We start from the raw sequence: 21512 nt of genomic DNA on the forward strand, positions 1-21512 counted from the left end.
TTTCATAGTCAAAGAATGACTGATTCTTAACACCTGTCATGTGAAAGCAGCTATACTGACAGTGTTCAAAGAGGGCAACGAGCAACATTTACTAAAGAAAAGACTGGAACTTACAATACTGATGATTTTAAGAGTTCCCAAGCTTTCCTTAAAAGTTCAGCAGAAGATTTGAGTCAAACCAAACAAGTTCTATTCTCTGGATCGACTCTGCAAAGTACAAAGGGCTTCTTAGCTTTATCACTACTATTATTACAGTAGTGAAAATATTTTGCAGCAAAACCTGGAATGAACATAAAGCAGTATGAAAAAATAAAACGGTGCTCGAGTGTCCAGAGAAGGGCAAGGAAGATTAGTGAAGGATCTGGAGCACAAGTCTGATGAGGACAGCTGAGGGAGCTGGGGTTGTTCTTCCCGGAGAAAAGGGRAGTCAGGGTAGACCTTATAGCCCTCTACAACTGCCTGGAAGGTACCTTCTCCCACATAACAAGCGTCAGGACAAGAGGAAATGGCCTCACGTTGTGGCATGAGTGGTTTAGATTGGATATTAGAAAAATGTCGCCACCAAAAGGGCTCTCAAACATTAGAACAGGCTGCCCAGGGAAGTGTCACCAATCCTGGAGGTATTTAAAAGATGTGCAGCTGTGGCACTTGGGGACATGGTTTAGTGRTGGAATTGGCRATGCCATGTAAACAGTTGGACTTGATGATCCTTAAAGGTGTTTTCCATCTTAAATGATTCTATGAAGAATGCAAGGATTGCAGTACACCCACCTGCATTATTTTTCTACATCAGATAAACCATCTAAAGCTSTGCTCCAGACAAACTATACTCTATGTGAACTGCTGCTGAGGAAAACTATCTGAGGAAATGGACAAGGGAGGCAACGAGCTCATTTTACCAGCTCAGAATTCAAGTCTACCAGATGGCTGGTATTTCAAAATAGTGTCTGATTTTGTACTTCTTGTAGCTGCAGAACAATGAACAGCTAGTTTGGTACTACAAGTAAGGGAAAGGGAGGAGCAGGGCAGTTGCTGAATTCTTGGGAAGGGACTGTTCCAAGAAAGTCTGGGATGTGAAAATAAAAGGGGGATAAGAAAACAGCTGCTTCACAGGTTTGCACAAAATGAGTCACTCCAAAGAGAGTGATCTATACTTGTTCTAAAGGTTTAAGGTGTACAGTGYATTGAAGCAGGACCAACTTGCAGCCAACTAGCTGAAAACTCCTTTTGATGAGCCACTGGCMACTTAGTTTCCACAGGGATAGGATTTCTAGCCCACTGTGCTCTGCAGGTACCTCTGCCAGCCCCCATGCCACTGCAGCAGGTAATGCCTGCTGTGGGCTCCACAGCAGGAACTGCACTAGCAACCTTCTCCTGAGTGACCTGTACAGAAGGCTTGTTTCTGAGTGGGCAGCATCCAACACTGCTAACTTTTTTTTAAGCTTTAAGCTTTGGCAATTCCAAAGGTTTCTTTAAGCTGTCACAATGCAATAATTTCTCAGGCAGTACTTGCCAGTAACCTGGAGCRTAAGCAAGCTCTGCACAGAAATGTTACTAAAGCATGAGCTACACTCAGCAATGGCGACTCAGTCACAGTAACAGGACCACAAGCTCCAAGCTCACTGTTAAATTCATATTCCCTCATTAAGAGTCAATTAGGTCCTGCAACAACTCGYAGCATGGTCAGAAAGGCTCTTTTCCTACAAAACAGAGTTTATGCGTCACCTAATATAGAATGCCTTGTGGCAACCTTACATGCCTGTGGATTCAGGGTGAACTTCTTAAACCAAGTGTGTTTTGGAGAAATTCCATCTATAAAGCTGAAGAATGATTGGCAGGAGAGTTCCGTAATCTCCTTTTTATACAAAGAATTACAGAAGTACTAAACAAATGGAAATAAATCAGTTAAGAACATAACTTKACACCGTAGCAGCCACTAAGAAGGAAGTTGTCCCTCCCTTCTGCAAAATGCCTCATCCTAATGCTGAGATGTTTGCTCTGAGGTGAGGGAGAAGACAAGGCATTATTTTAAAGAAACATCAAATAGTAAATATCAAGCCCTCCTGGAGACTCTTTAGAGGGCACATTTCACTACCAACAGAACTGTTGAGAGCTGAGAATACATACTTTGTCCATATTCATCAAATATGGTCATCAAACGGGTCATCAAATTGCTAATATAAAAGTTTGTCAGTACAATTCATGCATTAGAAAAACAAACKGAGGTMTTTACAGGCAATTTATTCCAGGTAAAGCTATGAAAAAAAGTCTGAAGTGTCAGATTCACAGTTCTTCTGTTTCTACAATCAGCCTGTGAAAGTGCCTACACTCTTGAAAATAACATAAGGACATCATATACAGGAAGAGGTTTATTATGATTCAATTCAACGTTGTTTTTCCATGTYTATAATAAACTGTATCAGCTAAGACCACAGCTTCTGCACAGATTTCTCATTAAAAAAAGAAACCATTTGTGCCTGCACCTTTCTTTTTCTCACATATACAAACTCTTAATCCCAGTCAAAATTACTCTGCGAATCATACAATCACACTAATGCCCACAAACCAGTGGCACCAGTAAATCTTAGGCTGCATGTAAACACACAGATATATCTGAAGTTTTTCCCTAGCACCTCACCAGATCCAATCCTGGAGTATTACAATATATATATCTGTTCAGTTCTGAGTATGTAAAGTTATTGAAATTAGGTGAACATAACACTATAAACAGACAAGCTCAAAAATAAAAAACTGTTTCTGAACCATTATTCCCATATCTTTTACTACCTATACTACAATAGCATTTGARGGTTTCATTTCAAACTGATAAAAAAATAGCTTTTTCTCTTCCAGATAAGTAATATGAAAGATTTTTATTTTTTTCCTGGCTATGACTGGGAGGGGTAAAGAATGAATTTGTCCCACTTAAAAAAAAAAAAAAAAACACCAAAAAAAAAACTAAGGTAGGGAAACATGTGGATTAGTGGGATGCCAGACAAAATACTTTTCCAACAGCAAATTTTCATCTCACTTTATCTTCTCAATTATGATACAGAAGAAAACCTACTATTTATCCCAGCACCTATATGCAAAGATATATGCTAATTACTATGAACATATGTGCAAACATAATGTAGGAGAGAGGAGTCACTTACTTGATGGTCCAGGAGAGTCTCTGTTCTCACCATAATGCTGTGTACACATACAATTGAGGAATGAAGAACAGCAAACATAAAAATCCAGGCCAGGAAGAAGCAAGTGCACAAAAAGCAGCAGCAGCAGCGGGAAAGAAGGACAATGAAAACAGTGTTAGTTCATAACTAAAATACAACACGCACCTCAATGCCAAAGGCAAGATCTCAAGAGACACAGTTCAGAAAAGTTGAAGCAACAAATCTGACAAATATGCTTACAGAAATGCCATTATTAGAAGCCATCATTAGTAAACAGCAACTGCCTCAACCTCTTCTGAGTGGAAACTCACCAGCAGCACTTTAGTGCTCATATGACTTGATACAGTATTTTAAAAGAAATTTTAAACTGGAATGGTTTCAAAAGAGTGAAGCTCTGAAGAAAGCTGAAATTACACAAAACTTGTTTCCAAAACCACTCCACTTTCAGAAAAGTGTTTTGGAAGGAAAAAAAAACGTTTAAAGCAATCAGTAATGTGCAAGCACCTACTAATGCTAGACTCAAGCCTAACTGCTTTTGCGTACAAACAGAAACTTAGAAGCCACAGATTCAGTTCATCTACAGACACARGTAACATTTGAAATTGTTTGGGATGCAAGACAAACACTGCAGTTTTAAATTTAAGAGGGTATTTTTTATCTACATACTTCCACAGAACAAAATTATATAAAAAATTATTTTTCTCACACTGAATGCATCAAATATAAGCACTAAAGTACAGTAATACACAGTAATAGTCTGTAGTCCTTTCTGATATTTGATCTGGATTCACTTTTAAATCCTTGCTAACCAAGACCACAATCAAGGCTAAGATCCCACTGTGCTCAGCCATGTACAGATGTAAGGCAAATCCCACCTATGTCTTAAAGGATTTACTACATTTTAAATCTGTGAATAGAAAAGGAGAAAACAAGAATAATGATCAGCATGAACACTTCATCCTTAAAAATAAAATAAATCCAAACATGACATATCTTCTATATCCCAAATAAAAAATTTGTGCTCCATAAAGCAGAGAAATCCTTACACTCCTTYAAAGAGGATCCAATCTTGTTTCCCTTATCAGGACATAATAGCAGGAAATGTAATCAAAATCTTTGCAAGAGTCTTGTCTTGCACTCCTGATCTCAAAACAGATTTTTTTTTATCCCTTACATTTGCCTAAGGTTGTTTAATTGTAAATTGACAGTGCAACGTGAAAATGTGAAGTACAGCAATTGCAGTACACAACATTGGAAAGATGAGGGAACCCTTCTTTCAAAATTCCGGACTTCCTGAAACAGGACTTGATAAAACAGGAAAAGCTGAAATAAAATGTAAGCACACTTAGCAAATAACCTCCTGTTCCTGCCAGAGACTAAATTCAGGTCAAAGAGTGAAACCCATGAACTTACCAGAGAGATTTGGGTAGTAATACATGAAAAGTATTCAAGAATTCAATGGCTTTCAAGACAAAGTGTTTATTCTTAATGTACAGATAACACACTCCAGACCAGGAAACAATTTATGTTCAGACTGGAACTGTCCTACACTACGCTGATTTTGTAATCAAGAGAACAGCGGCTGACAAGAGAACAAGACGCCTGCAGAAACTGTACAGAGATCCAGCAACCGACTGAAGGACTGGAAGCACCGATATTCAGCACTGGGCTGCTTTATTTCTCACTAGGAGTTGAAAAACAAGAGAACAGAACTGGAAAAAATACATTGTGAACAMACACGGGATCAGAAGTATCTGAGACTCAGACAGATGTTCACTCGCAGTGCGTTACTTACGTGTGGAAGGAAAAGGAATGAAAAGGCACYGCAGCAGGTCCCGTCTCACTGCCTGCCTCGCAAGCAGCCCGGGCCAAGTTACAACATGACACCAGACAGCAGGGCAACCCGTCACCCGAGATGATGGTGCAGGAGCTTTTCATGTAAATATTTCAGCACTGCATGGTTAATCCTATGAACTGGTACAAACAGCTCCTATGCCAGAGGCTGAAACACAAGCCTGTCTAACTCTGTCCTTGATCTTCTCAACAGACATTCTGTTTACACACCAAACTGCCTCTGTTGCTGGTCTACCCCCGCTCTTCATCAGAGGTATTTGGGTCTGTGTATATACCTAAAACATGTAGATTGTAAATTTTTAAACACTGTTGCGAGATGTTAAGGTACTGAAATGAGACTGTATTGGCCAAAATGACCCCTCAATTCTCCAGTGGCCTACTGCACCTCCATATCGTCTGCAATTCGTATCACTGCAGCTGGTATTGCAAACCACTAAGGGAGCAAAACATGTCAGATTTGCTGCTTCAGTGTTTTTTTTCTGAAAAAAAATGCTCTCAGGAAAAGCCTGTCCATCACTGCCCACAAGTCTTATTCTAAATATACAAAATTAAGAGAAACACACACACATTTCCAGAGGCATAGCCTATCCTTATTTTCATATTGTAAAACTGATGACTGTGATTAAAGATTACAGAACAAATCCTCTGCGTGATTGATTTAGACTCTACAGAGGCACAAATACCTTAAAATGTTGCTACCAAGATATATGAAGCCTAGTCCTCCTCCCAGTAAAGTTTTTGACTAAGACTTAGAAGTAAAACCAGCAACATAAACCCAGCAATATAAAGCAAGACAAGACAGCAGCTGTAATTCTGTTTTTATACAAAGGCAGCTCACATGCTTCAAAAAACACTATTATTAAATGTTCATTTCTCAGAAATAAAGCTTGTAACTGCTACTAAACTTTAAGTTATATCTGCCAAGTTCTCCTAAAAATCAAAATCCTTTTCCTGTTAAATATTCGGGTAAAAACAAAAGCCAATGTCACACTAGCATGTCTGAATCTCCTATTACAGATTTTTTTTTAAATCACTTCCTAGTCTTACAATCAAAGAATACAGCTAAATTTTTAATAGAGTTTACATGAAGATTCCAAAGCCAAGTTTGAGGTATTTACCTTGCTGAAGACAGATTTTTCCTGAAGGCAATCTCTGATACATGTAAATCATTAAGATTAATCCAGTTACATTTAAATTCAGAACCGCTAACCCAACATCCAGGTCTGATCAGTAAAAAAGACCTCTATTCTATACTTCAAGGAGAAAAAGTATTTTGATGTCTGTTGGTGTATTAAGTAGCAAGGACTGACACTGACTGTACTAGTTTTATCACAGGCAAATTATTTATTAAATATATGTTTTAGAAAAAATTAGAAATAACTAAAAGTCACTGAAAAAAAAATTTCAAAAAAGAACAATTAATACTATACATTTCCCTGTAATATTCTAAGTTCTGGGGCAGTAAAATTTGTTTAAATTATTCTATAGAAAAACAGGCAAAAACTGTTCTCAAAAGGGAACTCAAAACAAAGAATCTATTATTTTGCACTGTTTTAATGGTGTCAGAGTACAAAAATAGTTGTGCTGACAGCTGAGCTGTCACAGCCTTTGTCTTCAAATTTATATTCAGTAAATATCAACCTAATTCACAGACAAGAAGAACATTTAATATAAGACTTTTCTCCCTATACTGATTCTGGAAAGAAAAGACCACAGAAGGTCTGTGATGTCCTCTCTTTTTTCTTTTAGACGCAAGCCAAAAAAAGCACATTAGAAAGCTGACACCTCTAAAAAAAGGTTTTTCAGATACCTCCTAGAAACATCCCGAAGGACTTAAAACAGTGGAGAAAACCAAAATTACAACTCAGGTATTTCATTAACTTTTTCAAGACAATAGAACTTTTTAAAAAACCAARCAAACAGATCACACCTAAAAGTCTGGAATATTGAAAAATTTTAAACATGGTTTCAAAAAATTTAAATTTCTGGTAAGTGTCAGGATTTGCACTGACTAAAGTCTTCCAATTAATGGGTCAATCTCTCTTAAAATATATATATGGCATTTTTTGTATTTGATTTTCACTTTTTTTACTGTGATATAGACTAAGCCAAGACTTGCCAAATAAGCTTTCAAAAGTGTTTTTAACACCAGTAGTGCAACACATAAAACTTGACTTAGTAACTGCAATTGAGACAGACAGTTACCCCACTAGCTGATACTTTGGTAAGAAATGCTTAGAGTAGCCTCTTACAACATACCATTAGTTAAAAAAAAAATTATTCTGAGATGACAGTGCAGAAGCATACAGGATGAAAGGCGATCTATCCTTAGACTTAGCATTCTTCTGAAGGAGTCTTGGTAAAACACACAGACTCATTTTGAGATACTTTCTTAAGATCATGCTATTCTGAAGGCATGCCACAAAAAGAAGAGCAGTACATTCAATGTTACTTTGAAGTGCTTTCCTATATTTTGAGGAAACAAGGAGCACAGGACCTGAACTGACAGGGTTTTTTAAAAAAAATTAAGACATCCTACTGCACAGTTGACACAGTATGTTGCATCTGAGATATACATGCATTGGCCATGCAGCAAGCCAATGAATTTGTTTATAACAAGAAAAAGCCAAGGATTTTCTTCATGCACTGCAAAATCGTTTGTCTCCAAGTTCATCACTTAAGCTAAAAACAATAACAAAATACTTCATCAAATTAATGCCTCCATGTAGCTGACTATAACAAATAAAGTTTGTCACTAACAAGGTGTTAAACTTGACCTTCACCTCAGTTACAGAAAACATATCCTATTTTGCCTTTGGGAAGCAGTGCTTTAGAAACTAAAAAACATTTCCTGCTTCAGCTATTAGAGCACTTCCACATAATGTAGCTTGCAGAAAACTAAATTCTTGAATAATTTCAACATTTATGATGATAATGAAGCGTATAGATAGATAATAAGATAGTACCCGCTAGCTTCTTGTGCCTCTAAACTGTGCTCAGAAAGAGCTTCACTGCTTCAGAAATTTTATAATCAGTACCGATTATCAAATTTTACACCTCAGATTATGCTGGTAACAYATAATTATCACTCCTGCCTTTTCTGCTCCTCATTCCACCAAGAAATAGATTATTTTTTCTATTGCCCATAGTCACTAACTAGGAAAGTACCAATCAGACTGAGAGGAATACCTTTTTCCTTTGGGACTCTGAGACAAAATCTAAAAATCAAATCAAATCTAAAATGCAAAAGTTTTCTGACATTCAGCCCTCTTGCCATGAGAATCTAGAAAATACATGATACTCTGTGATACTCCCAGTGCATTCACCAGAAAAGTATCAAYTGAAAGTGAAGAGATTCAAATCATTTAACCCTCTCTCTGCAAAAGAATTTTCACATTCATCTCATTATACAAATGCACACTTCAGTTACTCACTGAAATTCTATCCAGCTCCCCATCAACTGCAATGTTCTCCATGTCGAAAGGACCTGTTCTCTGTCTCTATCAGTTAGAGTTCTTCCATCCTGCTACTCGAGATCCTAGAGAGGGAAATAAAAATATAATAATCGGAGAGCTACACTTCTCTCACCTAAGAGAGTAAATAGTGTTACACAACAACCTTTGCATTTTACAGTTCCTTCCAAAACACRGACATTTACCCAGAGAATTTGGAAATAGAGGGAATAGCTTCAAATAAAATGGCCAGAACAAAAACTATTCACCAAGGCAAGCATTTACTTTTACAAATAAGGAATAGAGTTATGCAAAAAAAGAGACCCACAGGTTTTGCTCTATATTTTCTGTTGTTCCAGAGTTCCCAGCAGCACACCACTCCATCCCCACAGGCATGTGCACACAAGCTGTTTGGGTACAAAACAAAGCTATTTTGGAGCAGTCAGAGTTGAGGGCTTCCCAGCATAGCTCCAGAAACAGCCACATATTGCTTTGTRGAACCAAAACCCAGAAACTAAACAGTATGTGCCAGCCAGCACGCTCTGTGGCACAGCAGGCACTCATCTGGGGGTCACCACATACAGCCAGAAAGCCATGCCTCATTCTCCAAGCATCTCCTATTTACTATTTTTGCAAGAGAAGGAAACCTACAATGAATCCTAGTATTCACAGCATATTTGAAGTCATCAGTGAGGCAARTACACACTCTGGAATCAAGCAAAACTTGGTGGAAAAGAAGTGCTTTAACCAGTCATGTGTTAAGCAGGTTTCAGGAGAGATGCAGATCAAACTAGGATGTCTACTAAGATGCCCAGCTCCAGCTCACTACTCTGCCTCTCTCTCCAAGGGCTCCATCAGGCAAGACAGTAGTGGATGAGGAAGCTGTGTGCTGACCTGTTCGAAACAGCACTGACAGTACTGCCCAGGGAGAAAACCCTGTGGGTCCCACCCTCCATAGAGCCGCACTCACTCTGCCCTTCCTGCCAGCCACAGCAAGTGTTTCATCAGAGAATTAGCCAGAGGACAATTTTTTTCTTTCCTTTTTCTTGGGTGGGATGAGGGGGCAGGAAACAGCTACATTACAAACTCAATTGCTAAACCAACACTTGTGCAAGAGCAGTGGTAGAATGGAGGTGGCTTGGTGGTTTTTTTTTGACACTACAGTGTTAGCATATTGTGCTTAATCTATGCATCAACCTATGACATGGTTTAGTAAAAACAAGTGAAGACAGAAGGGTGAGGTGGGAAGAAGCACCACAGTCCCTCCAGGGAACCTGAGGAGCATCCTGGGTGTGGGAGGATGGGAGAAATACAAACAAATGGCTAGAACACACAAGATCTTGTGGTTCAAGGTCTGTCTCAGGAAACAGTCACTCATTAAAACAAAACTCACCATAAAGAACAATTATTTATTCAAATGTTTCAGTGTTTTATTATAATTGGGTTTTGGTTTTGTATTATAAAGCAAGTTAGAATTTTCCCTCAGGAAAAAACATAAAGTATTAACACACTAGCAAGTTGCCATAACATATGCCGGTAAATCACAAAAGAAAGCATTTAAAATATTTTAACAAAATGACCATGTGCTAACAAAACTGCAAAGTTAAAAACTTCCTAAGAACTGAGGAGGACCTTGCTCAAGCACCTGAGCAATTAACTAAGGGGGCACATAACCAGTGAGTGCATGGCTAGATGTTCTCATGTAAATAAGGAACAGTAGACATCTGAAAGGAGATTACTACAAGTGATGAATTTGCTTTAATAAAAGGATCATTTCCTTTATGCATGTCATTACCACAGTAAGAGGAATTTGCCCAAACTCTCTGTTTCCCAGAGCAGCAGGCACTGCAATCCTTATCTTCTACACCCAAACACAAGATGCAGAATGGGGCAATGATTTTTGATGTCTGTTTCTTCTCATCTCTTACCCCACACATCCATTTTAGGTTCTTTTATTAGCAGGAAGTTCAGCAACATCATACTGTATGCATATTCAATTTACAGTAACATCAAACTCTATTAAATAGGATGAAAAATGAGTGGCATTACAAACAGATGGGTGCACTGCTATTTAAAGCAGTTTTTCAGCTTTTTTTTAGTTACACAAACTTGTAACCGTACTCAAGTTATCCAAACTAACAGATCKTTGCTGACACAGGAACATTCAGCCTAAAACACTTTTAATCCATCTTATATTTAACAGACATTTTTTAACTCTTAATTTTTATTGTCAATGCTGCTGGTGTGTTCTGCTCCTCTATTTGCTCACATGACCACAGCTGCTACATCCTTCCTTATCTTGGTGTCAAGAGCAGTACTATCAAACAGATACCCTKAAGTCTAATTCTTAACACTCATGATCACTTATGGTCCCCAAGACACTCCAGGAGGGACCAAAAAGCTGCAGGGAAGTTTTCTGGGAAAGGTAAAAAAATTCCACCTGCTTATGTTTAAACAGTAAAAAAGGTGCAGAAAAGGGTTAAGGATACCTTCCCCCAAGCTGTTTAGCTTATGAGTACACAGCCATTGGCTATTTTTCTTGGCAAATTGAAGTCTGAAAGTGAACAACATTGCTTCTGTTATATGCCAAAATAAATACAAAAGAAGGAAAAGGGCTCTCTCAGCAAAAGGATATTGCCAAAGAGTCAAATGAGTATGAAATTGGAGAATAGATTTGTTTTGAAAATTACAGAATGCTTCTAACCATCTGAGCCCCATCTGATGCCCCTAACCATCTGAAACAATCTTCCAAGCAGTATTTCCAAAATAAATGCAGTCCTGTTATTATGAAGGGTGCTTCCACAAACAAGCAACCTCTTTTCTAGTTTAGCTAACCCAACTATTAGATTTTAAGATGCAACCCCAAATGTACAATTTCATTGATTTGGGGGGATTTTTTTTTAGCTTTTGGGGAGCATTCAGGACATGCCTTTGCTGCTGTCTGTAACACTAATAAGTGTTTGCAGTTTGGTCAGCTTGAGGTTTTAATTAACAAATATTCCTTCACAATCTTAATTCTTAAAAGCTAAAGTGTTCAGGAGGGCACATGCAAAACGAAATTGTTTGAAAATAACYCTATATGGCATCCAACTAGTCAGTTATTTTTTCCTTTAAAGATAATGGATATAAACAGGTGCTTACAAACACATTGCTTCCCTCAAAGCACCTGTAGCAACAGGACAAATCCTGACACAAAATAATATCTTTCTCTTCAACTATGAAAGCTGAACAGGTCAGAAACACGTATTTAAAGCAGAAGGAAAATGCTTCTCTCTTATCACACTGTCCATCACCTGTCCTGTTAACATCTGTATTCCGTCTTACTTTTGMTGATGACACCAAACTGTGTGGAAGAGCTGACAAGCTGGAAGGTCCATCCAGAGGGACCTCAGCACACTTCAGAGTTGGGCCTGTGTRAACCTCACGAAGTTCAACAAGGCCAGGTGCAAGGTCCTGCACCTGGGCTGGGACAATTTCCAGGACAAATACTTCCAGGTACAAATACCCAAGGCTGGGTGGAGAATGGGTTGAGAACAGTTCTGARCAAAAGGATCTAGGGATACTGGTGGATGAAAACTAAACACGACCTGGTAATCTGTGCTTGCAGCCCAGAAAGACGCACAATTTTTTCTAACTATCTAAAAACATGCATGCTCAAAAGTCCTGTGGGAAGAGGTAAGGAGACAACTCCTAACATTAAAAAAAAAATCTCAAAAGCCATAAAATGGATATCTCAGTACTATAAAGTTACACAATATTCTCTTAGATATACAGACCACAAGCAGCACAAGTTAGGCATCTTGGCCATGAGAGAAACTGTGGCAACAAGTCATTTCTATAGAGATCAGGGAAGTGGACTTGGCACCATTCTGCACTGACTTACAGATTCTCTATGAACCAGATTACATAAGATTTTGTTGTAGTCTATGTTTGTTTGAGTAAATAAAAGGGTTATTAGGCAATGCAAGCCCCTTTTTTGCCAGCATAACAAGAGCTCATCACGAAACATGGTATTTGTTCCAGTCACAAGAGCKTCTAGCCCTGAAACTGTAGCAGCAATGCCCTACTGGAAGTACATTTTTAACATTAAATCATAATTCAGTTCATAAAAAGGACTCTTCTTCCCTTTTCCCACAGATTAGTGGGAAACAATTCACTAAATCTGGACAGTTTCATCAAGAGTCTCCACTGTCCCCACACAATTTCTGGAATTTCAGTCAAGTGTAGCCACAAAGTGCAAGTGATAGCTATGACCCCTGAATCTAATACGTCTTCTTTTTAGTCAGTGGACCAAGTTACTTGAACACTTGCATACTGTATTATATAGGCAGGTTTTAGCTTTCTTCCGAAGGACTATCACCCACAGTCATTAGATCCGGCACTGGCACTGGGATACTGTTTTGTGATCTGTTATAGCATCACAGCACCCTCTTGCACTCCAGCATCAAACCCCAAAGGCAAGGCCCAGCCTCACCTGTGACCTGCCCCTGGGCTGCCTGGTGAAATGGTTTCTGTCTTCTGACCCAGTCTTTCCAAATGGGAAGTGCTCTCCTGGGCTCTGACCTCCAAACTGACCCAAGCTCTGCTGGATTCCTAGCTTTGATTCTTAAAGCCTAAAAATAAGGAGAAGCATTTAAATTGCTTGAGATGGGTATCAGATAAGAATATACCATAAATTTTTTAAGATGACACAAGCATAATAATACATTGATTTTAAAGATCAATGTGGCAGCAAGGCACATTAGGAGAAAAGAAAACTAGATGTTCACAGTGATGTCAACAAGGATCAAAATTCACCTAGGTCCTTGCTGAAAAGCAGAGTCACAACAGTACCAAAGAAGTGCTATTTCACACGGAATAAGAGAATGGTTGAAGTAGGAAAAGACCTCTAAAGGTCATCTTGCCCAAGCCCCTTTTGCAGAAGCATGTCTGGACAGCTTTAGAATATCTCCAAGGAGAAAACTACACAACCTACCTGGCCAACCTGTGCCAGTGCTTGACTGCCCTCCAAGCCATAAAGTGTTTCCTGATGTTGGGATGGAACTTCTGGTGTCTCTGTCTGTGCCCATTGCTTCTTGTACCATCACTGAACCTGTCTCTGTCACCTTTACACTCTCCCTTCAGGTATTTCTACACAATGATAGTTCCCCTGTGCCTTCTCTTCTCCAGTCTAATCAGAACCAGCTCTTTCAGCCCTTCTTCACGTAAGAGATGATCCAGGCTCTGATCATCTTCATAGCCCTTCACTGGACTCCCTTCAGTAACTCCACATTCCTCTTGGACTGGGGAGCTCAGGAATGTACCCAGCACCCCAGAACATGAACTCAACAGTGCTGAGAAGAGATGAAGGACCGCTAATTCTCAACCTGCTGGCAATGCTTTGTCTAATGCATTCAGGAACACCATTCATCTTGTTTATTGCAAGGGYGTGTTGCTGACTCATGTTCAACTATCTGTCAGGACAACCAGGTGAACTCTGGGTAAGCAGTTCCCTAAGGTCCCTAAGAAAGTTTAAGGTAATACTCTTGAGAAATGAATCTAAGTGCCAAAACAAACCAAAAAGAACAAGTTTCCTAGACATTAACAGTTAACAGGTATAGAATCAGTCTTAAGGGATGAAAGGAGATCCAGACCCTAAATCTAACTAGAGTGATCAAACCAAGGCTCTCCTGCTGTCATATGACTGCTGAAGGCATTTTCACTTTGCTCCATGCAGCAAGGGAACAGCAATAGCACAGAAGATAATAGAAGTACATGCCTTACTCTCAAGGTTTTTTGAATAGTGCACCAGAGGAAGAGCAGCCTCATGGTTGTAGTGCAAGGCCACAGATCATCTTTCTCAGCTAACAAGTCTGCGTTATTATCAAGCTACAGATCAGGCCAGCTTCTTGCACATGACACAGTGCCACTGCATGCCAAGTACGTGTTCGCTGAGATCAGTTCCGAGAAAGCAGGAACTGAAGCAGAGTTACTGGTAAAGACAGAGGARGGGCAACAGGGTCAAACAATTCAGCAAAAGATCTGATAAACAAAGAAATTACAACTTTTTCTCAACTCTCAAACTAAGCATCTTACATTAACAAGAACTTGAAGAACAAGGAACTGCCTGTATTCTGCAATTCTAAAAGACAAATGTGAAAGTTGCGTAAATTTCTAGGTTCAATTCCTTCTACTGCGAAGTCAGCCCACACAGGAAAGCTTGACAAAACCAATAATTATATAGAAGTCATAGAGGACAAACTGCATAGTTACATTAACTTTGAAYTGCAATGCTTGAATGCTCAAAAGTCTGCTCCAACTACAACCACACCAGAATCAGCAACTTCCTCAAGTCCCCCAAGCACACAGGGATCACTTAATGCTATCAGTCTACAAATCTACCCTGATGAAACACTTCCTTTCACTTTGAGTTTCATCACCTGCCTTCTCATTTCCCAAATAAACAGTCCACATGCAGAGCAACCTGTTTCCTCTGTTTCTGTTTTGCTGTTTTCAGAAGGGAAAAAATTATCAAATACCAAGCCACCAAAAAAACTCACGGAAGTCGAAGTGCTTAAGAACAGGACTTGAAAACATTTCTCATCTATAAAATATCTGGCACAGTCCAGTTACCTCAGCAATCTTTTCAGAGAATTAGATGACAATGAAGGCCAAGGAAAGCATCACAAACCTCTAAATACCTACGGCAACTTTCATAATTGTTATCTTAAAATGATGTTCCAGAGTTAAACTTGTCCTGAAAAAAAGTGAAGAAGCACAACAAAGATGGTATAAGTCACATACAGGCACTAAATCCTAACATTTGCCCTTACAAGTTTGAGTTCCTCAGGTTCTGGAGACCTTGGCCATTGAAATACACTTCAGAGCTCCCAAACTTAGCTCACTCTTCATTATACGTATTCTGCAASACTGCTCCCATTATTCAAATGAGTTGCTGGTCTTAGAGAACTTATTTTCAAGAGGTGAAAGAAACCTTAAGGCCTCTTTTAGATTTTCATATTTGTTGAAAGGACATCGTAAGTGTCAGAGTTCCCAAAGACCAACTCACACAGAATCAGTTTTCAGCACCCCAATGGCTATTTCAGCAAATTAAGAGCTGAGATTACTTCTCTGCTTCCTGCTGATGAGCATTATGGACACATTTGACAGGAGCTCAGGTGAGAGAATAACTAAAATACTAATTTCTCCTCTACACAGAAATAGATAAAATAGAAAAATTATGCAAATTCCAAGATTCAAAGTATGAAAGAAGACTTAACACAGACAAGTCTCAGGTTGAGCTGTGCTTAGCTGTAATAAAGTGATGTTGTCTCAGAGGTTTCTAAAAAATGGGCTTTCTTGAAGCTTAGATGTAAATATTTTAGACAGGAACCTTATGTTCATTCTCATGTACAGTTTAATGTTCTTATTTTACCRGCAGTGTCTCTTCTTGATATTAAAATAGAGTTGATGACATAAGAAATGGCCTTCATTTGGATTTCTTATAGCTAGTGCAAGAACACAGTTTACAGAAGTTTAAGTACAGGATATCTGCAAAGAATTTAAGAACAAAAGGTCAGAGTAGCATACTGCTATAGGAAAACCCAAGAAATCCTAACTTAGAGTAGCAGCAGGTTCAAACAGGCACCAGTAGTATCCGGTTTACACATCATGGTTTATTAAAAAGATGTAGAAAGTCTAATTTAGATTTCCATTGGTTATGCCAAGTTTGGTTTTTTWCACTCTAACACTAAAGTAAAAGGAGCTGGTGAATCTAGCCTTGCTTTTTAGATGTCAATGCTGTTCTACATAATCACAATTCAGGATCTTTCACAAGTATTTTCAGTGGAATTTTTTTTAATTTGTTTGTTTGTTTATGGTTTGTGAGGTTTTTTGGGGGATAATACGGAGGAAAGTTGGTGTTTTTTATGGGAGGTTTTTCAATGTTGCATTATGARGTTTTTTAATATAGGAAAAAATACTACAAATAGACTTTGTACAGGCTTAACAAGAACTGGTGCTTTTAGCACCAAACATCCAAACTCGTCTTCTGAAACAACTGAGTAGCTGCTGATCAACTTTGATTTGGAACTGCTGCAAGAATCTTGCATAGCTTTTAGTTTAACAGAACGAAYCAATAATATTTAAACAATACAGCCTATTCCACAGGAGCTGTACAATATTAYTGCATTGCAGACTTGGCAAGTGACCTAACAATAAGCCTCTTGTTTACCTACCCATTTCTATTTTAACAAATTAGAAGCTCTTCTGTGACATTTCTTTGGGCAACGAGAAGCACCTGGCCTACTACAACAAAAGCTACGAAAGAATTACAGGCATCAAGAGACAACTTACCTGCAACTCACAGCCCTCAGAAATCAGGTCAATATCATTGCCTAATGTAAGTCAGGCCACTGCTCACACTATTTGTAACAAACAAGCAACTTCTATAAAAACAATTTTTGACAGAGATGAGAACAGAAGCCAAGCCTTTCACAGATCAAAGCCAGCCCTCAAGAACAGAAATTAAACATATCTGGTCCCAAAGCTATCCCATTTCTGAAGAGAAGATGCTTTTTGCTCCCAGTACTGCACGGAGGCATCAAGACTCTTCATAACAAGAACCATGTATTATCAGGGTATATTTAATGTTCTGCTTCAGGAACCTATATAGAAGATACTTTCTTTTCTGTTTCAATCAATTGAGTACGTGTCATGGCTGGGATAAAGGGCTCTGTTCCCTGACAATCAGGGCGTGGTTGATGGTTCATGGACAGGAAAACAGTCTTGACACTTCACTGAAAGTTCTTTGAAATGCTTTGGAGAAGAAAATAAAGAGGAAAAAAAAATGACATACATCCAATATTATTCTGTTCAAGACTAAACAAATATTTAATGGACAAGGCACCTCCTCCTGACCTTCCATCCAGTCTATTCAAATACTGGGAACTCTTTCCCATGAAGTGGTTTAATGGGGCCATGAGATGGCTTGAAGACCTGATTTAAAGTGAATACAATCCTCTCAACTGTGCAATCCCATAGGACTGTGTGATAGGATGTTCTGAATCCTGCCTCCCCACCATCCTCTATCTAGCCCCTCAATACTCAGCTAGTTAAAGGAGCTAGTTAAGGGGCGAGAACCATCACATACAGGGGAAAACAGGGTTCAACAGAAGACAGACACAAATGCTAGAAAGGAAGGATGCAATACTTATGAGCGCAAATTCAATTGCTATTTACAATAAATAAGGAAAATAATAATTCCAAGAGGGAATGTATTTGTATTTTAAAAGGAAAAAACCTAAATCCTTCCCTTTCAGAGCACTACAATATTCCAACATTGTCACCCAAACTGACAAGAATTATCAGTTAATAGCATTTTATTATTTGCTTTCATGTTTAAAAACACACACAATACCAAGATAACACAAGCTTAACTACCAAGATAATATTAGCATAAAGTAATTTAATATCCTGTATCTCTGCCAAAGCAGTTAACTACACCTCTAGGTATAATGTTACACATTTTATTCCCTTGAAGGCATCTTACACACGTATTTCCAAGCCTAACGTGTAGGAAAAGAATGAAACACTAATTTCCATGCTTCATGAAGTAAACGGAGCCAGGCAGCAATAGCTCAGAAGCTGTAACTGAACAAAAATGTACGCCCCAACCTACCCACAGTCAGATTGTGCTCCCAGGGCACATTCCATCTCTGGTGCTCACTTTCACACACTACTCTGCGATGTCAGAAGGAAGAAAACTGCATGTACCCATAGAGGCTCCCGGCGGGAGCAGCCGTAAGAGTAACTGGCAGTAGATGCTTCCAGCCATTTGCAATGCTAAAAGAGGTGACTGGAGAAACCTTGTGCCCTTCACTTTCAATCCATTATTAACTGAGTATCCAAAACCAGATGTCACAGATACAAACCAGACACCTTCAGCAGGTAGTGTATTTACAACTAGAGTCTTTAACTKAAACCCATGATTTGTCCAAGAAATCTTACCATGAACATGTAGGAGAGTAAAAATTTATTGGCTTGGGGTTTTTTTTCCAAAATTGTAAAGCAAATGTACATGTAATACTAACTTTAATGACAGCAACAAGCATGCAGAGCCTCTAATCTTAAAAACAGCTTGGCATATATAATCTTTCCCATCAGAAAGGATTTTGTTCTTTCATTTTGTAGCCCATTTTTGTAGCCTCAAAGAAGGATGAGCTGTTCTCTTCCTGATGATCACAGCCTGTGAAAAAATGCCATAAGCCAGCAATTCTTAATASAGTGGCAATTTTACACTCTCATGACAGCTTTCAGAAAGTCTGTGTCATTCACAACTTTAGCTTTTTCATATCTGAATCGTCTGCAACAGACATGGAATGTGAAAGTGCTATTAATTTAATAAAATCCAGATTAAAAATGAATAGCTAGATGAGTATTTCAAAGCCATTTATAAGCACCTAAGTGTGAAGTGAGACACCCATCAAAACCACCTAACCAAGATAAGGACACAAGCATTCCAGTTACAGCATGAAGTAATAAGCAACTTCCCCCCAAGAGAAAAGCACCATGCCAACACTTCACATACAATGAAAATTGACTGTTCCCAAATGTTGATAAGTACAATTAACCTTCACAACCCTGTCTTTGGCCTTGAACATTAAACCATTGAATTCATCTTGAAAACCAATTAATATGCTAAGCAGCCTATCTAGTCTGGGACTGGAGAACAGCATATTGCATTCTATCAAAAAAAAAAAAAAAAAAAAAACCAAAAAAAACAAACCCACAATGGTCTCCTTAGATACCTTCAAGGATCTTTTAGCTGTTTTAGTAAAAACTGTAATTCATAAATAAATCACATTTTAACAAGAACTTAAAAATTCATCAATTTTTTAAGAAGATTAAACATTTAAAGTTTATGAARGCAAAATTGTAGTTTTAACAGAAAAAAACAGGCATAGGATAAAGATATCTACGTGGGCTATGAGGCCTTTTCATGCTATCTTTAACAACAGATATTAATTGCACAGTACAGTTGTACATTAATTATATAATAAAATGTATATTAATTGCACATTAATTTAGATGCATGTGACTCTGTGATGATCACATTTCTTTTCATAACTTTACTTGTTCAATGAAAGGAAAAGTAGGTAATTTTTGATTCTCTAGTGAATCTGAGATGATAAGCACCATTTTATAGTTACTATCCAGTTTTAACATCAGAATTTTGCTTCCAGTGATATAGTCCAGTAYTATATTTCAGTATAACTTCATTCACTATTGGAGATTGGAGTGGCATTAATTACTTTTTCTTCYCCATTTTTAAAATTTATTTTTCAATATACACAGTAAGTCTGCTTGACAGGCATCTGTTCAGGTATTTAAACAAGATTAAATTAGCTCTTCATTTGGAAAACAGGACTTTATGAGGTGGCTGAAAGTCAAAATMATTTTCATGTCACCTTAAGGCATATTGCAATCTTTGTAACTTCCAAGGAGTTCTCTTGATGCTGTGCAGTTATCCTTGACGGTGCTGTAGATGGCAGTATTTCCCAGAGCTCACCTCCCTGCCATAATCTGGGACTAATGACTGTAATACAGGGAACTGAAAGGGTGCTTCAAGAATCTTCATGCATTTCCACGACATACTATACGTGGCAAGAAAGTACAAAAAATGAATTAATTTGAAAAGCAACTTCCTCCGATGACTAAAGAAATGTACCATAATGCCAGTGAAACAAAAATGTTAAGTTACTGCAGGTGAGATCATGCTTCACACAGAGATCCACAATAAACTGTTCCTGTGTATGGGATTTGAGCACACAGGACATTTCATTTCAGATTACCAAAATAAAATCAAGTTTTCCATACTAAGTTCATATTCCTGACTAAAAAGTGCTGTTCTAGGGCAGCTGCATACATCCCAATCATCTGAACTTTGCCTTAACTTGAAAGTGGGGTATTTTCAGAAAATAATGGCCTGCACAGGAAACATCACAGTTTCACACTAAAATGTAGCTCTAGTCTGTCAGCAACACACTTCAGAAGGTCCACGCAGAACCTCCTAAAAGCAGTCACTTTTGTCTGGAAGTTGACTGTTCACATCATGCATGACATGCACGACATGAGCTTCACAGGAATGAACATCACTCACTCCTGGAAAACATAAGCAACGTGAACCCATGTATATATACTGCCTTGACTTCCAGTTCCCTTTCTTCCTAAAATTTTAGCAGGAATTGACAAAAGCAGAGTATGCTATATCCCATTGCTACAACTCTTACATGTTCTGCTGCGCATGCCAGAAGCAGATAGAGGAGCAAACTGTGCAAATCCCCTGCCACCATCATAGGGGCTTCGCATCATTCCATAATGGGTAGAAAAATAACTCAAATCACTAGCAAGTCAGTAGCTTTCAGAAACACTTCAACAGCAATTTCAATGCTCCCCCAGATAAAATCCATCTCCTAGCTGTCAGCCTCATTATGCATCTCAAGCAAACAAGACACTGAGCATGCAAGCTTGTCTTTGCAATGTTCACAAATCAGAATTCATAGGAGGCTAGCATTTCCATTCCTTATGAGGAAGGGCAGCCTGTTGAAGATCAAAATTACTGCCTTTACTACTCAGCTAAATATTTGCTGGGAACTAGATGTGTGAGACACCAGAAATATTAATGAAGGAGGAGAAAAAGCCAAGACACAATAATATGTCATCCTCATTAACTCAGGAAACGAAGTCCAAGGCTGGATTCCTCCACTGGATTCCACCAGACTATCAGCAGTAGGGCTCCTAAAAGTGCTGGTCAGAGTAAATATATTTATGCTGATAACAACCTCCCTGGACTCAGCACTGGGAGGAGTGGAGTGTTACTAATTTTGCTTTATAGCTTATGCTTGCAGTAATTTGTTTGAGGAGGGAGATGTGCTGACATAGGCACCTGAACTGCAACTTCTCCCACACTGTTACAAAAACACGATCTTTACAATGTAAGCAGCAAAGTCTGCCATGCATGGAATGCAAGTAGACAAATTTTAAATTTCACAAC

General features: G+C 38.5%; 1 protein-coding gene across 5 annotated transcripts in view; it reads right to left on the minus strand.

Moving 5' to 3' along the window:
* OSBPL8 (oxysterol binding protein like 8) overlaps window positions 1–8565 on the minus strand; it is a 50356-nt gene extending 41791 nt beyond the window's left edge. For 2 of the 5 annotated variants that reach the window (XM_057378094.1, XM_057378085.1), the window contains exons 1-2: window positions 8462–8565; window positions 3156–3192 (exon numbers count right to left, since the gene is read on the minus strand). In XM_057378094.1, coding sequence (XP_057234077.1) covers window positions 3156–3192; window positions 8462–8503 — 79 coding nt within the window. In that variant the 5' untranslated portion in view covers window positions 8504–8565. Of the gene's footprint in view, window positions 1–114; window positions 208–3155; window positions 3193–8461 lie in introns of those variants that run through there. The other 3 variants (XM_057378119.1, XM_057378111.1, XM_057378128.1) reach the window with 3 other exon arrangements.
* Between the last annotated feature and the right edge of the window lie 12947 nt (window positions 8566–21512).

Source organism: Malurus melanocephalus, unplaced genomic scaffold, assembly GCF_030028575.1.
Source record: "Malurus melanocephalus ecotype Western Australia unplaced genomic scaffold, MMel_1.1 scaffold_10, whole genome shotgun sequence".
Taxonomy (NCBI): Eukaryota; Metazoa; Chordata; class Aves; order Passeriformes; family Maluridae; genus Malurus; species Malurus melanocephalus.